Source organism: Martes martes (genome assembly GCF_963455335.1).
Source record: "Martes martes genome assembly, chromosome: 10".
Taxonomy (NCBI): domain Eukaryota; kingdom Metazoa; phylum Chordata; class Mammalia; order Carnivora; family Mustelidae; genus Martes; species Martes martes.
This window is the reverse complement of record NC_137898.1, coordinates 55,816,378-55,834,507: the sequence shown is the minus strand read 5'-3', so window position 1 is coordinate 55,834,507 and position 18,130 is coordinate 55,816,378. Positions and strand designations below refer to the sequence as shown.

General features: G+C 37.7%; 2 protein-coding genes across 2 annotated transcripts; both read right to left on the bottom strand.

Moving 5' to 3' along the window:
• Window positions 1–1,821: 1,821 nt before the first annotated feature.
• On the bottom strand, window positions 1,822–2,754 carry LOC308350132 (olfactory receptor 51B2-like; the record flags this gene model as incomplete). Its single annotated transcript, XM_080815136.1, has 1 exon — window positions 1,822–2,754. The coding sequence occupies one exon, from the start codon at window positions 2,752–2,754 to the stop codon at window positions 1,822–1,824; it is 933 nt and encodes a 310-aa protein (XP_080671262.1).
• Window positions 2,755–10,597: 7,843 nt separating this feature from the next.
• Window positions 10,598–11,536, bottom strand: LOC308350112 (olfactory receptor 51B5-like; the record flags this gene model as incomplete). The annotated part of the gene is made up of 1 exon (XM_080815116.1): window positions 10,598–11,536. The coding sequence occupies one exon, from the start codon at window positions 11,534–11,536 to the stop codon at window positions 10,598–10,600; it is 939 nt and encodes a 312-aa protein (XP_080671242.1).
• Window positions 11,537–18,130: the final 6,594 nt, after the last annotated feature.

Genomic DNA, 18,130 nt, shown 5'->3' with positions numbered 1-18,130 from the left:
TATAGATAATAAGATGGCATGGTAAAATTGATTAGTAACTATATTTCTATGAAATCTTAAATTTTTAAGATGCTTTTGCACATATATAAATAGATGATAAAAAAATAAAGATCATGCCCATTACATCTTCTTTAAATAGTTTATAACTATTGGATTACCTTGTATATTTCATTGTTTTTTCTTGAATTCATCTCTAGGTGTCACTCTATTAGCAACAATTGTTATGTTAGATTTACTTATATCACCATTGCTTTGATTTTTTTAAGTGTACCTTTTCCCTTGCTTTTAAGTTCTTGTTATATATTCTTTTATTTTTAATTTTTAAACTGCCTGGACTGTACAGGCCAATTGATCTATTATTCCCTTCTCTCTCATAGAATCAATGGGGAAAGCCTAGTTAAAATGAGAAAAAAAGCTAGTTGAATTAAGAATGGAAGCAAACAGTGATGGAAGATCTAAATCAATGGTTTTCAAAGATTATTTTATAAATAACCATTTCTAATGGAGAAATAAATTCCTTTACAAGAGAATCTGTTGGTTATAGGAAATCATTCCAGTTATCCAGTAAGACATAGGGATATGCAATTCCTTCTCCAGTTAGAAAAAAAAAGAAAAAAAAGGCATGGACTAATTATTGATTGACTACATTGACGTTCTATTTTCCAACATATTTTCAATTATTTTGTTGAATGTACATCATTCTCTCTAGCCCTCTTTACCGTTTGATGAACTAATACAATAAAACTTTACTTCCTATATTGCTGATGTACAGAGTCTCATCATGTTTACCCCTGCGTGGAATAAAGTGTATGGGAGGCCCTGAGAGAACTTTCCTTAAATGTTTTATGTGTTTCAAGTCTATATAATTACAATATTTCCTGAAAATATTTCACTATCATCCCCTCAATCTAGAAAAAGATAAAATGTTGCCCTGTGCACATATTAGAATGTTTCTTTGACAAGTATCCTGTTTCATTAAGCATATGTCAAGGTTATGAACTGCAGAGCACAAAAGAAAAACTTAGGTATGCCAGAAATGGAACTCTATTTTATTGTAGTGGTTTGATGTCCTCATCCCCTAAATTTGAAGACATCAGATATCAGCAACTCAGAGGCTTCTCATTAATCTACCTAGAGTGGGCATCTAGTTATACTGGCATCTGCTGGAATCCACGTTCTTCTTTGGCCTTGAGTGGTTTTGGCAGTGAGCCCTCTCTTGGCCTGAATATCTTATTCTCATTTCTCTCTCGTTTTTTAATTTAAATTCAATTAGCCAACATATAGCACATCATTATTTTCAGATGTAGTGTTCAGTAATTTATCAGTTGCATATAACACCCGGGGCTCATTCTCATTTATTTCTGATCCACTCTAGCACCATGTAATACTAGTAGGGTTTTCTAAGACTCCCCCATCATCTCTGATGTGCTTTCAGGCATACAAGAAATGTTTAACTATTTTCCACAAAATTCCAGGGAACTCTTGCAAGCTATCTCATTCCCTTCTCAATGAATAGACTCTGCAAACATTCCAAGTATCATTGGCTTCAGGTAATCATGAAGACAATTCCACCAGATGAGAACAATGACAGTATATAGAGAACCAATCTACTAAACAGAGCAACAGGACTAAAGTCAGTGTCCTTCAGAGTATGATGGTGGTAAAGGGCTAAGAATTAGAGCAATGAGGCTGTGTCTTTTAAATGACAGGAATGCCAGTCCTTTTGATTGCAAGCCATATTGGCCTCACATGGTCGATAGTCCATTCTCCCAAGAAACCCATCCTGTAGTGGGGAGAGACCCCAAGGTAAAGAGATCAGAATCAAATTCTGTGAAGAAAGAGAAGGTGATTGATACCATTCCTTATCTGCTTGGTCTTAATACTATAGATTATTGGATTCATAAATGGGGGAAAGAGGAAGTAGATATAGCTCATGATAATATGAACTATATGTGGCACATATTTCCCAAATCGATGAATGAGGGTCAGCCCAGTAACAGTGACATAAAAAACCAGAACACAGCTAATATGGGAGACACAAGTGTTTAGAGCCTTAGCCTGCTCTTTACCTGAGGCAATTCCCATCACAGTATTAAGGATTAGAATATAAGAGATAAGGATAAGCACAGAGTCCAAGAAACCAGTTAATGAGACCAGGACTATAGGATAGAGTCTATTGAAGGTAATGTCAGCACAGGCCAGTTTGATCACATCCTGATGCAGACAGAAAGCATGGGAGAGGATATGGGATTTACAGTATGGGAATCCAGAGAGGGTGGTGATTATGGGAACAATAAGTATAAATCCCCTCATTAGAACCCCCAGACCTATCTTCACCACCTTAGCATTGGTGAGAATGGAGGTATATCTCAGCGGATTGCGGATGGCAATAAAACGATCATAGGCCATGACAAGCAAGACTCCAGACTCCACAATAGAGAGTGAATGGATTAGATAGGCCTGAAAGTAGCAAGCTCCATGGCTGATTGCCTTATGATCAAACCACAGAACACCAAGCACAGTGGGCATCGTTGTTAAAGTCACTCCAAGGTCCGTGGCTGCCAATATAGCCAAAAAGTAGTACATCGGCTCATGTAGGTTGTGGTCTTCTCTGATAAGGAAGAGGAGGGTGCCATTGCTGAGGAGTATGGAGACATAAATGACAATGAAGGAGATGGAAATCCAGGGATGAAATATCTCCAGACCTGGGAAGCCAGTCAGTAGAAAAGGGGCAGCACTGATGTTGGACCACATGGCGGATCCCTGTGAAGAAACAAAAAAGCTCTCTCTAGACCAAAACTGTTCAGTAGAAATACAATTTGAGCCATGTACTTGATTTTAAATTTTCTAGTAGGCACATTAAAAGTAAAAAAGAAAAAAGTTAAAAGTAATTTTAATTCTCTGTCTCTTAAAATACAGTCCATCTCTAGTTCTGCCATCTGGTTTCTTTTCACTATTGTGAACATATTTTATATTGTAGGAAAGAAGTTGGCCCTTCCATTTTGGATCCACCATTCATATTCTGTTCATTGATTCAACAAACAGAAATTGATGATACCTACATGAATTAGGAAGTTGACTTGGCATTAAGGACACAAACCTCATGGTCTTTTCAGAAAAATAGGCTCTTTCGGGATGATACCATATTTACTGGAGTTGTAGTTCACATTATAATACTTTGTATGGATAAGTATATTATGCAACCCCACAGAACCAACACACTCAGGAAGTCCCAGAGAGGGGAGCCTGAAAACTTTCCAGGTGCCTCCTAAACTCCTGGGACTGTTACATTACTAAACTTTATGGAATTTACAACTTTCTGCTTCAAGGAAGCATTGCATTTGGTGCTGAAGACAGCAGATGAAAATTTAGAAGTGATTATCTCACTGAAATGAAATGAGATAGCAAGCCATGAAAAGACAGGATAGACCAAATCTAATCACATGAGCTCTCAAAAGAAAAGATTTTTCACAAGCAAAAATTTTAAACTAGTGGTGGAATGGTAACCCAAAATGATTCAATGCCTGAGAAGCACTTGACAGATAGTTACTAGTTTGAAGATTTAGGGGCCCACATGAGAAAGAATTCAGGCAGTCTCTAGGAGCAGAGAAAGGGTCCCAGTTGACCGTCTCCAAAAAGTAGAGACATCATTCTTAGTGCCATAAGGAAATACATTCTGCCAACAATGTGAATGACTTTGGAAGTACATTCTTCCCTAGAAATTTCATACAAGACCCTAGCCCAGTCATCACCTTGATGGTGGCCATGAAAGCCTAAGCAGAGAACCATTGAAGCCTACCACACTCCAACCTACAGAACTGTTGTATTTTAAACAATTGTTGTGAGCAGAGCAGTTCATGGTCATTTATTCCACAGCAATAGAAATGAACTAGCAATACTGAACGCACTAGCATTAAATATAAAACTAATATTTGAAGAGTTTATTCAAGTTATTTATTGTGTCAATTAGCTAATGAAAAAAAATACCACATGAAAAAGCACTGTGCAACGTCAGTGGCTTACATTACACAATTACTTTTCCACTCATATACATGATTCAGCTAATTCTGGTTGGCTTTGGCTAGGCACATCTAGTGATTTCTGCCTTTCTTGCACATGCACCTAGGATTCAGCTAGATGTTATCTCCATCCTGTCATTTTCCTATTCCCTTCTTCTTATGTCCATTACACTTTAATTAGGTTTAAATCTCACCCCTCACTTTGCCCCTTCCCTGTAACTAAGTTCCATATGTCTCTTCCCCATCACCCATGCTCTAGCCTAAACCTTAATGTAAAATGTTTTGTCTTTTATATTTTATTACCAGTCTTTCAGATCTAAGGGCTCTAATTAATTCATTCCAATTAAAACATGGAGGTATTTTCCATCCAATGATAACATTGCTTTCTTTATTGAGTGTTTTATGAATACATCAGTCTTCCTGGAAATAATGAGAGATTTTGACATAGATTATTAGGTCATTAATGAAATATCAATGGTCTTATTTTTAACATGGTGACACTCTAACTGGCTGGTAAGCTGATAATTAAACTAATTTATGTATTGAAATTGACTTCCAAATACTACTTACTGATACACTAATTGGTTAATGTGTAAGCTGCTGATTGAAGCACAGTTTTTTTCCCAAACAAATGTCCAGTTAAGAGTCACCAACAACTCACCAACACCCTGCATATGTGGTCACCAGCAGGCCCTCCAGACTCCACTATTTTCTCAATGGTTCACATTCCTGACCACTCCTGATTGTATCTTACCCCCAGTGGAGCTCTTACACTATGATCATTCCCAAGACTTAAAGAAACAACAATGCATAAGGATAAGCATTAGGGTAAGAACACAAACACATACAGTTTTGTCCTATAACTGAGAATTAGCCAAATTACCAAAGGCATAAGGCACAAAGAAGAGGAAAGAGAGGACAGAAAGGTTACATAAGGAGATGTGTGAGAAAGAAAACTGAACATTGAGAATAGCACCAATAGGAGGGAAAGATGTGATATTGAAACCTGTATGTTATGTGACCCTGTTTTGAAACTGTGCTCCCAAAATCAGTCTCTCTTCCTCTTCTTGCCTCTTCCAAAGAATATTCCTACTGTAGGAAAAATACTCTTGATAGCTTTGGACTTACAAGAAAGTCTAGGTAGCAACCTGGATCTCTTGATTATTCATATATGCACCCATGATTTCAAACAATAACAAAAGAAGACTAAACAAAAATGCACTGGGTATGTTGGGGAGTCAGTATGTCCTAGGGAGTTGAACTTTTATGGGGCAATCTTTTACACTAGACACAGCCCAGCCCATGCATACACACAGCTTTCCCCTCTCCTGTATTCACCATCTTGCAATATCTGCATGAAGGAAGAGGAGTCCAAGAAGAGCAGTCATCTTCAAGTTCTTCTCTATTATCTCCATCTCTTTCTTTCTTTTGTGGTCACCAGAGCCTTACCTGGGGCACCAGGAACTAATGGGAGAGGTAACTGTGGTCTTGATATAGAACCTAATGCAAATGTTATCTTTGAAGACCTCTAATAGGATTAATTGCTGAAGTTATTTGTATAGAAAAATGCTTCCCCAGGGTCCCTTTGGCTGCTGGATAATTAAGCTTCTGGGATATCTTCTCCTGGCCTTCTAGGGAAGGATGAGGGCCCCCAGAGCTGTGCCCTGTAACTCCACATTGTCAGTACAGACAGGAAGCAGAATTGTAGCTTTATCTAGCAGATGGAAATCATGCTGTCAAATCACCTTTGCCCTTTCTGATCCCCACCTGAATAGAGAAGATACCATCAAAATTGCATTTGACTTTGCCATTCCTGAATCTGGGAACAAGCAATCTCACTAAACTTAGATGAAGTTTGACAATTCTCCCACAATTATCTTCCTTTGGTTTCAAATGAGATCACTTATTACACTTTTTCATATATGCATTCTTAAAGTGATGTTATCTCACAAATGAGTCCCAATTACTGATAAATTCTTTCAAACAGTAAGCTTTATATCTCCCTCTTAGTAAGTCTTATCCAGAGATCATAGTTCTTGTGTTTGGAACATAAAAATCAAGTAAAAAAATCTTCTTTTACTTTAAGTAATGATGAAGCGAAGTAGTGGACATGGAGAATTATCCTCTGATAATTCATTCTTGACTTGAAAGGACTGTATTCACATTCTGGCATGGATATGGATCTGATGAAGTGTCTTGTCTTGTCTTAGCTTTGTCTCCTAAATTTTTCCTAGAGCTTCGACCAACTGTGAGACTTTAAATGAGGATGGGTGCAATGTGTTAAACCACGTAGGTAACATTTTGGTTTCTGACATTTCAGATTCAGTTAAGTTCCTACTGAACTCTCCTCTGTCCATAAGTCTTTCTGAAAGTCGGTAGGATTTGGGAAGTCATGATTAGAAGTGAGTCTCTGAGAATGATTTGAGTCTGAATTTCCTTTCCCTGAAAACTGTACTAAATGCATAGTTATGATGACTTGATTTGGGAGAGCCATATTTTGAACTGAAAATGAATTAACATAGTGAGCATCTGAGATAATCCACATGATTTCAAGCTTTCCCTGTGTTTCATCAGTACGAAGATTTACCCTTTCGTCCACAGAGCTGCCTACCTGTGTATAACTCCATTCCTGGAAGCACCACTTCCTTTAGAATCTTAGTGAAGGTATTCTCAAACACTGAATCATTTTGGGTTATAATTCTACCACTAGTTTAATTTTTTTGCCATTAGTGAAAAATCTTTTCTTTTAAGGGCTCACGTGATTAGATTTAGTCCACTCTGTCTTTTCATGGCTTGCTATCTCATTTCATTTTAGTGAAATAATCACTTCTAAATTTCCACCTGCTGCAAGATGCCCCAGTCAGGATAACTTTCCATGTAAGGCATAGGACAAATCCCTGGAGAATGGGGGCAGCTGTCAGCCCATATCAACCAACACTTTAAGCCGCCAGGTTTGGGAGCAATGGGAGGAGGTGAGTGGGGCATCATTTTCTTAAGTGGCCATTATGGCTCTATCGTGCATGTGTTTTCCAAACCTTATTCATTCCTTTCATATTCCTACAACACTGCCTCATAAGTATAGGATCACAGTAGCATCATCTTTTGGATTTGGAAGAACCTCCCATCTCATGTAATGAAAAGCCTTTCTTTGATGTAGTACTTCCTGACAAGGGTCATTACAGTCAGTTCCTGTCCCCTTCTGGGTTACGGATCTCAATCTTCATGAGGATATATGTTTTGAAGATATCCATACAGCCTCATCAATAAAAATATCATACCTTTTGAGTTAAAATATTTTCCTCTGGCCTTACCTACCATTCCCCAGCAATGGATCAGAGTTCCTATGTCATTCAGTTTAAGTCCTATTTCTACCCCATCATATTTATAACATATATGAAGGTAACATTCAGGCATTCTAAAATACCTTCACTAAGGATTCAGAGAATTATTTTTCCTAGGATTTTGTTTTTGTTTTTGCTATTTGTTGAGCAAGCTTGTGTTGATGTCAAAAGCCTTCTTTTTCTATGAAAAATAGAAAATTTTCTTTCTATGAAAAATAGAAAAATTTTTCTATGACAGAAATCTGTCAGCCTTCAGCATCCCACTCTAGTCCATGCAGATTCCATCTTCTAAATTTTTCCTCTGAAGGCTCTATCTCATCTTACCCAACTTTATGGTGCTTCTTTACTATTCCTACCACCTGTCAGCTTGGTGACAAGCCATAGAACTATAGGGACATAAACTTTAAGTTTCCCATAAGAATACATTTTGTTTATAAGCTTATTCATAACAATGATACTTTCTGAGGATTTAGGTTACAAAGCAAAAATTGACATAATTGGATATAGAGACCCCCTAGGTCCTTTGAACATCTCTAATAGCTCTGAATATCTAATTTAATATAAAACCTAATATAAATACTCTCCTTTCATTTACCCTATAAACATCTGCATCTTCTGAGAAAAAATCCAGCAATTATTTATTAATTAACAGAATGAATTCATATACCTCTCACTTGCCATTAGTTCATTTTATATTTACAAGAGGAATAATCTGCTGACTTTTTAGATCAGATTAGTCTTTTCAATGTATCTCTAGTATTTTGGACTCTCTTTCTGATCATTTTTTTTTTTAACCATTTTTAACACTGGATTTTGTGTTTCATCCAGAAGAATGCATAATTAGCCTCTCATTTCCTAACTCAAATTCAGTATCCTTATGGTAGATTATCTTTTAAATTATAGTTTATGCTATGTACTTAAAACACTCTTTGGAAGAGAGAAAATGATACTGGAAAAGTTTTTTTCCTAATATATGTTCTTATAAACCTTAGATCTCCTATAACTATGTGCTGATTATTCATCTCAATAGGCACTAGTGAATTTATTTATGGTGAAGTCTTCCAATCGTAACCCCATACAAGTTCTTTTTTTTTAAGTATTCAGTGATGATAAGCTAAATTTCAAACTTCACCAAGCTGTCCTGATGGACATTCACTGATGGGTTGGTGCATTGGTCCAACAGACCACTCTGAAGTCCACCCTGCTTATAAATACAAAACATATTTGCAGTGTTTCCTGGGATATACTGTTGCAAATAGGTTGTTTTTGGTACCCTGTATTTTACAACAGATACACCTGTGTGAGATCTATAGGAAACTAAATTTTGTGATGACAGTAACATACACCCAAGGAAATGATATGCTTATATTGATTCTTAAAATAGATTTTTAAGAAAAATAAATGTCGGTGGATTGCAGTCATTTGTAGTTCCTTTGTATAGATAAATTGAAGTATTCTTTTAATCTCCTTCCTGGTCTCCCCATTTCTGTTTTCCCCTTTTGGCCTCTTTTAAATGAATTTGTTTCCTCAATTACTTGCAAATAAGAAATAAATTTCCTAAACAGGGGCAATCATTTCATTAATCATTGACCAAATGGTCAAGCAGATTTGCTTGCCTGCATTTTTTTAGCCTTCATTTACTGTATTTTGGGGAAATGAACAATGGGAAACAGAATGTAACTTACCATCAAATGTGTGTTGCTTGTGCGCACACACACAGACACACACACACACACAGTTTAGTATTCAAGCTGTGTTACTTAGATATCATCAAGTGATAAGGATGAAAAAAGTGAATAAAACATATAGTTTCTCTCTTTTTATAAGTTCAATCCTACCACAGTTAAATCTCTTGATGTAAAAGGAAAGAGATGAGAGTTGTAGGTTTTCTTGGGCTGGGCTCCCTGTAAGCAAAACCTGAGACAAGAATTCAGATGTATGCAATTTATTAATGACACTGTCTAGAGACAGGGAATAAGAAACAACAGGGTAAACAGGGAAGGAGATGGGCAAGGATATAGTCCCAGGTGGAGTTTAGCTTTAGAAGGGAAAGAGTTGTTATTCACTTGTGGGCTGCCTCCAGGAAAGCAGGGGTTATAATCTTGGTGAAGCAGTTCTGATTGACTTGAGATTAATAACCTGAAGAAAGCAGCAAATGTAAGTGATGAGCAGCTAACACTCATAGGAACAAGGAGAGGGTGCACAGTTCTATAAAGTGATCTGGACAAAGCATCAATCACGTCAATAGCCTTTTCTATATATTCCTTCTCCTGGCTCGATTTCTTCCTTCTTTGCCCTAATTGAGATGTAATGAAGACACAGCCTCCACACTTGGAGGCTACTTTTGACTTGAGTTATAGTCCCTTCAGTCCCTTCCCAACTCATCAGAAAATTTCAATCAAAATGTAAAAATCTATTCCTTCTGTCCCTCAAGCCTTTTCATAGTAAAAGGAGGGAGAGGAAACCATCTCTTCCACTTAACTACTGGTATATGTTCTGGAGATGGTACTAATATCACAGCTAAAGTTGGAGTAGTAGAATAAGAATGAAGGAAAAGAGCAAAGGAGTATGGGGTATGTCTGTTTCCTCTCTTTTATCCTTGGTTCCTCTTATCACAAACTAGTCTTCATAAGTAGATGCTGTCTTGAGAAATAAAAATAAGCTTATAGTTCATGATCATTTGATGGAGAGGGGACGTCAATAATATGTTCGGGCTTATAAGTGATTATAACACTCAGTGAGGAAGAATTCATACTTCTTTACAGGAAAATTCCAGACCATCAGTGGCCAAACATATAGGTTGCCACAATTTGTGTGAATATCTGTGGGGCAATTCATGGGGGTTACATTGGATTAGCTGTAAATAGACCAACTTTATTCTATGCAAACTAACTATTATTGTATATCCTTACAACTCTGTTCCTATCCACCATCTTCCTAACCCCCCCAAAACATATCTTAGATACATTATAGACATACCTTTAAAAGGACACACCTTTGTTATCACAGAAATTGAGTGGCAAACAGTACACACAAATTTTCTCTTAAAAAATTGCACAAATTAGGTTAGACTGAAGACCTGAGCTTACAGAGATAATGTAGGGCAAATTGTAGTTCTACTTTCATTACTATTTTACCAAGATATCTGATCATGGGTGTTTGATGCGAGACTTTTTTGTTCCTCTGCCAAAACCCAGAGTTCTCACATTCTGTGTGAGGGACTATGATGGTCAGAGATCACACTTCAACTCTATGTGTAGTAAAAAGGCGAAGAATGCCACTCTGGATCTGCTTGGTCTTGACACTATAGATGATAGGATTCACTAGTGGAGGGAAAAGAAAATATATGTAGCTCATGGTGAGGTGGACAATATGTGGGACCTGCTTCCCAAACCGATGAATCAGAGACAATCCAATCACTGTGACATAGAAAACCAAGACACAGCAGATATGGGAGACACAGGTATTAAGGGTCTTGGCCCTCTCCACTTTGGAGGCAATCCTCAGGACACTCTTGAGTATCAACACATAGGAGATGAGGATAATCAGAGAATCCAGCACAAATATAAGGACTACAAGCACAACTGGATACAGGCGATTGAAGGTGGTATCAGCACAGGCCAGTTTGATGACATCCTGGTGAAGGCAGAATGCATGGGAGAGGACATGGGAATGGCAATAGGGGAAAAAGTAAAGGGGTAAAATTGGAGGGATAACAGATAAAAACCCCCTCATCAGAACTCCCAGCCCAATTTTCAGCACTTGATTATTAGTGAGTATAGAAGTATATCGAAGGGGGTTGCAAATAGCTACAAAACGATCATAGGCCATAGCAAGCAAAACACCAGACTCTACAAAGGCAAGTGAGTGTATAAAGTAGGCTTGAGAAAAACAGGCTACTTTTCCAATCTCCCTGTGATCCAACCAGAGGACTCTCAGCACTGTAGGCATTGTGGTCAACGTCAACCCTAGGTCTGTGGCTGCCAGCATGGCCAGGAAATAGTACATAGGCTCATGAAGGTTGTGGTCTTCCTTAATGAGAAGAAGGAGGGTGCTGTTGCCTAAAAGGATAGAGGAGTAGATGAAAAAGAAGGGTGTGGAAATCCAGTGGTGAACTGCCTCCAAGCCTGGAAAACCAGTCAACAGAAAGGAACTGGAACTACTGTTGGGCCACATGTTGGCTCTATCCAGAAGAGATTTCCTTTTTTCTCAGTTATAATCACAGAAATGAAATTCCACTTTCAAGATATCATTCCAGCTGTATCATCTCAAAATTCTCTCTTAAAGGTAATAATGACATCGGTATAAGCCATTGCTTCTCAAAACATATGCTTTTTTTTTTTTTTTAAAGATTTTATTTATTTACTTGACAGACAGAGATCACAAGTAGGCAGAGAGGCAGGCAGAGAGAGAGGAAGGGAAACAGGCTCCCCACTGAGCAGAGAGCCCAATGCGGGGCTTGATCCCAGGACCCTGAGATCATGAGCTGAGCCGAAGGCAGAGGCTTTCACCCACTGAGCCACCCAGGCGCCCCTCAAAACATATTCTTTAGACAACTTATATCTTCTGTGTTCTTAATTGCATATTCCAGGGACCAACCCCTACCTACTTAATTAAATCCTTGATGTTTCATATGGTCATCTGCATTCTGATAAGCTCCCCAGGAATTTTCTGATACACATTATACTTAGATACCATTTCCATCAACTATGCAGAAGAATCCATACTTGAAAAATTTCAAGGAACTCAACTCCGACCTAACTATACTTGCCTTCACAGTGATTTCTAACTCACATATCCTCCATATGTAGGGCTTCTCTGAATTGTCAACAAAAGTCCCAGGAGTCTAAGAGAAAAAGGATATGGAAAGAAAAGCTGTATCACTATGAGCATTGCTAAGGAACAGACAGATAGAAGGAAGAGGTACTTTGCCTCCCTACTTCATGGATTAGTTTTGGGAAGACAAACATTATGTGCTTAATGAGAGGTCCCCCAATAATGGGTCCGTGATTAAAGGAGCGAGACTGATACAAAGCAAAGGTCAAGCAAAGCTTTATTTCGCGCCAAGCATCAAGAATCAAACCGACCGGCTGGGGCCATGCCTCTTACAGAGAGGGCTACCTCTCTCTGCCTTACAGACTAGTTTTTAAGGGCAAAGGCCATGTGGTTGGGCCTGGCCACGCACAGGTGGCCAATGAGATTGTAACACACAGAGAAAGCTGCACAGTCATGTTAGGTCACACATAAGTGACCAATTGAATTACAATTTACCCTATAGTAGACATTCGAACTAGCCTATCACCTTGGTCAGAATTGGCGCCCAAAAGGCGGACCCACACTCCTTGGTAGCTAGGGAGACAGTATGTGTCCCCACTAATTGCATACCTCCACCTGGCCTGACCCACCCTTGTATTTGGGCTTTGTTACCTGGGACTGGTTTCCCGGGCTTGCTTTTCAGTTAAGTCCCGGGGAGGGGGAGGGAGGGTCAGTTTAAGTTTTACTGCATAAACAACAAAATGACTGTTTAATCCAAGATGGAATCTCTCTGACTAAATAGGCCCTTACACTTAATAGCCTCCTCCTAGTCCCTACAGAGCTACTCACTATTCATTACAATAGCCTGGACTAATTGGAAGTTAGATAATGATAGATCCTGGAGCTGGAATAAATGCTTAAGCCAGTCAAGGAGATGGCTCATGATTGACTTTATCCTTCAGTTTGATAAAATTTAACTTATTTCCATGTAATTTCTTTCCCTTTCTTATTACTTTTCTGTAGACCCATTATCATAACTCCCTCGAACCTGATTTCTCCCTTTTCAAGTTCTCCATTTGTATTTAAACATCCAACTTATTGATCTCCTTCCTTTTATATCCAGGCTTGCACTTCTGAACCTGTCTTAAGCAATAATAAATTAGAGCCCTATTGCTGCTTAAAGAGTTCCCTATTAATAGAGGAGAGAGGTATGTCCTTTAAGAAGATCTCAACATCTCTTCTGCCACTAGATTATGGACTACGTGAATATAGAAACCGTGTTTTATTTGCCTTGCTCAGCACCTAGTGAAGTACGTAACATGTTATGTATATACATAAACCCATTACATATATACATCAATCATATGTAAATACATGTACATGCATACATGTACATACAGCTATATGTACATACACACATGCATTTATACAATTATATATATACATATATATTATTTCACCCAATATTTTTTTAAGCATCCACTGTGCGATAAGCATGACATTTTAAGTACTGGAATTAAATGCTAATAAAACAGTCACTGATCCTATAAACCATAAATTAAGTTAGAAAATAAATAAGAAACATTTAGATAAATAAAAGTACAATTTGAAAATAAAATAGCACTATTTAATAGAGATTGATGGGGATGATATTTCATACATTTTAGTAATTCGGATGATCTGGGACTGCATCTCTGAGGAAGTGACATTTGAGCTGAGACCTGAATAACAAAGAGAGCTGGCCACATGAGGATCTGGAGGAAGATTGTTTCATTTAGAGGAGGAAATTAGCATGTCTGGAGCTTGGTGAGCAAACAAGAGAGAGACAATAGGTACCATCAGGGACCCAGGCAGTGGTCCTGTCTTACAGGGCCTTATAGATAACACTGGAACTTTGTTTTACTACAAATGTGATGAAAACACATTGGAGAATTTAAAAATCACAATGGAGGAGGGCCTAGTGACATACTAAAATTTGCATTTTTAATTTATCACTTGGATTGCTTTGTGAGGAATAGATAATCAAGCAAGATCAAAGAAAGGATAAGTAGTTAGAGCCATCAAAATAATACAGCTGAGAATGCTGATTTTGACTAGGAGGGCAGTGAAAATAAAGAAAATGTAAACTGATAAAGATATATTTTTTAGGTAGTACCAAGATTTGCTGATATATTGGAAATGGGAATGAGGGAAAACCAAAATGAGATTAGCTTATTTCTTTGTGTGTGTGATTTCTGACTTGAGCAAATGGGAGAATGGTGAGGTCATTTACTCAAAAGGGGAAGTTTGAAAGATATATTTGTAATCATGAGGAAATCAAGAGTTATCAGTAAATATGGATGAATTGAAGCAAATAGATATCCTATATTTTTCTTGTTACATACCATAACAGTGTACTCAAGCTGTTTTTTTCTCCTAAGTTAAGAAAAAAAAAAAAAAAGTATTCTCATTTAGTTATTCTTCTTTGAAGTGATTTTGCCCATGGAAGCCACCACACCTAAGATGCTCTCAAAGAAAACCATGTACCTGCGTAGATGAGATTAAACTCCAAGTTTCTAACAGTGTCAAGGTGCCAGGCAACTGGGCATGAGGCAGTGATTCAGCCCTTTTGGGCCGACACTAAGTGACAGAGAATTAGTAGAATCATTTCTCAGTGTCCATATTCTGTCTTCAGGATTAAGATATATAAATTTAGTGTTTATTGAAAATATGATGACTATTGTTTATTAACCCGACATAGCTATTCTCTTCTTATGTGTTCTAAATATAGCTTCATAATGACATACTGCATGGTGACTAACATAACATAATAAAAAATAATAATAAAAAATAAAATAAATACAGATTCATTCTCCCTACTTCTCTGACTTTTAAACAGCAATTTTGTGAAGAATTCACCTTATAAAAGAATATGTAACACAGTAATAAATCATGACAGAGAAATCTACTCAAAGTGGAGGGGATCCATTCTACTCTGCCAATAAATTCATCTCAGTTTCATCTTCTCTATTTCTAAGAATTCCATTCAGATCTACCTTATACTCCATGCTGTCAGAAATTCACATGTCTTCAGCTAAGAGCTTCTTGTAGTTTCTAAGAAAGACATTGAGAAAAGATTCAAAGGCTGAGGAAATACCATAGGGAAGGAAAGAGGTTTTGAAGATTTAGAATAGAACTAAGAAGAATCTATAGTTGAGTTTGTTGAAATTCGGGTAATCTTCTACCTTTTAAAGCTATGACAATTCTCTGCTTCATTTAAATATCTTGTAGAATAAGAGATGCCTCTGTGTTCATCCCCTAGAAAGAATAGGAGACATGTGAGAGGGTCAACCATATTCATACCACTGAGCATGGCAAGTCTGATGTACTCATGCCTGAATCTCTTTTCAAGTGCTACCAACTTCAGACTGAGATTTGTGCACTCACAGAGAACCAAGAGCTATAAAGATCCTTCCCTTCTTTCCCGTCTTCTGTCTAGACAACTTCGAGGAGTGTCCTAGTACCCTTTTCCTATATATACTAGGTGTTTCCCCATACTCACATGCACCATTTCTTGGATGTTAGGGATAAGGAGCAGGGTTCTTGAGTCCTACCTGAGTACTCAGATCATATGGCTCCTTCTTAAAGTCAGCTAAGAGAGGCAGTCAGTGAAGTTATTAATGAAGAAAGCACCTCCCCAGAGTTTTTCCTTTTCCAGCCAACTGCAGATCTTAAGAAACATTTTCTCTATCTTAATCCCTCCTATGAGGGAGAGGGAACATTTAACTAATTTCCCCAAGGTTTTAAAACATCTTCTCCAAATAAGGTAAGGAATTAATTGAGCCTCAGGTGGCAGTTTTGTGTGCAAGAAATCAGAGTGCTTGTCTTTATGTCCCCAGTAGAACTTGTTATCTCCTATGGGAGACCATTTATCTTCCACATCTACTTCAAATGTCAAATCTTTCCCAAGAGGAAACTAAATGCATCTTTTTAACTAAGACTTTTGAATTCTCTCTCTCTCTCTCTCTCTTTTTAAAGATTTATTTATTGATTTGAGAGAGAGGGAGTGAGTGTGAGAGCAGGAGGAGGAGCAGGGGATGGGGGAGAAAGAGAATCTTAAGAAGACTATGCTGAGCACGGAGCCCAACGCAGGGCTAAATCCCTGCAACTCTGAGATCATGACCTGAACCAAAAATCAAGAGTCAGACTCTTAACTGACTAAGCCACTCGGGTGCCCCTAAGTCTTCTGGATGCTAATTATATTTTCTGCTTGATTTATCTCAAAGCTAGCTTGAGAATGGAAAGTTAGATGGACGGGAGTCCACATGGTAAGAGCCAATCAGCCTTCCCTAGTAATCAACATGAACCTACTATCTGCAGTCTTCATCATTCCTTTATTGACGTCACCTCACCAGAATTTTTGTCTTCCTGAAAATGACATGAACATATTTACAACACAGTGGTTCAGTTAAGCCCATCTCATCACTTCAGTCCCACAGATGATAATATCTGCAGTTTCTCCTTTGACCATGGCATGTTTCCTATTACTGGTTTTACAGGAAAATAAACATATAGTACCCATGAACAGATTTCCTGTCCCTGAAGATCTGTTTGGGTTTCTACTATGCTTTGTTAGAATTAATGTTTAATGCAAATCAGAGATGCAAATGATTACTCTTAGAATCATCAACTGTCACTAATTAGTGAATTTTGTCAATCTCAAAATATTCATATGTTGAAGTCTTTCCTAACTCTCAGTACCTCAGAATGTGACTGCATTAGGAGATATGGCTTATTAAGGAGGTGATTAAGTTAAAATGAGGCTATCAGAGTGGGCCTTAATCTAACTAGTGTCCTTAGAGGAAGAGGAAATTTGGGCACATAGAGAGATAGCAGTGTGCACAGGAGAAAAGCCGTGTGAAGACATGGTGAGAAGATGGTCAATTACAAGCCAAGACAGAGGCCTCAGAAGAAATAAACAATTCTAGCGCCTTGATCTAGGACACCTAGCTTCCAAAACTATGAGACAATAAATTTCTACTTTTTAAGGCATGCAGTTGGTGGTACTTGGTTATGGCAGCTCTAGAAAACCAGTACACTAGCCATGTAGACATGGGCAAATTACATAACTTCTTTAATAATGAATGTGTATTTAGGTATAAACTTAATAAAATTTATACAGGACTGGATGATAAAAGTTATAAAATTCTGATAGACAATATCAATGAAGACGTATATAAAAGGAGAGACATACTGTGTTCATGGATCAGAAGATTCAATACAGTAAACAGGTCAATTTTTCTCAAATCGATCCATAGGTTTAATACAATTCCTGTCAATCCCAGCATAGTTTCTTATAGACATAGATAGGCTTATAATAAAATGTATATGGAAGACAAAAGAGCTAAACGGCTAAAACAATTTTGAAAAATAAGATGGGAAAAATAACTCTATTCAATGTTAAGGGTTATTTTACAACTATAGTAATCAAGGCTGTGTGGTATTGATGGAGGGACAGACATATAGAAAAATGGAACATTATAGGAAACCCAGAAATAAAATAGACTGACATAGATATGCCCAACTGATTTTTAAAATTTTCTTTTCACTTTTAATTTTTTTTTAAGATTTTATTTATTTATTTGAGAGAGAGAGAATGACCATGAGAAGTGGGAGGGTCAGAGGGAGAAGCAGACTCCCTGCCGAGCAGAGATCCCGATGCAGGACTCGATCCCGGGACTCCAGGATCATGACCTGAGCTGAAGGCAGTCGCCCAACCAACTGAGCCACCCAGGTGTCCTCACTTTTACTTTTTTAAAGACTCCCCCCTCTTTATGGAGCTATAACTGACATAATACACGGCATAAGTTTTAAGGTATATAAGGTGAGGACTTTGTACACATATATATTGTAAAATGATTAACACAATAAGGTTAATAAACTCCTCCATCACCTCACATAATTACCACTTGTGTGTGTGTGTGTGTGTGTGTGTGTATGTAATGGAACATTTAAGATTTACTCTCTTAGCAACTT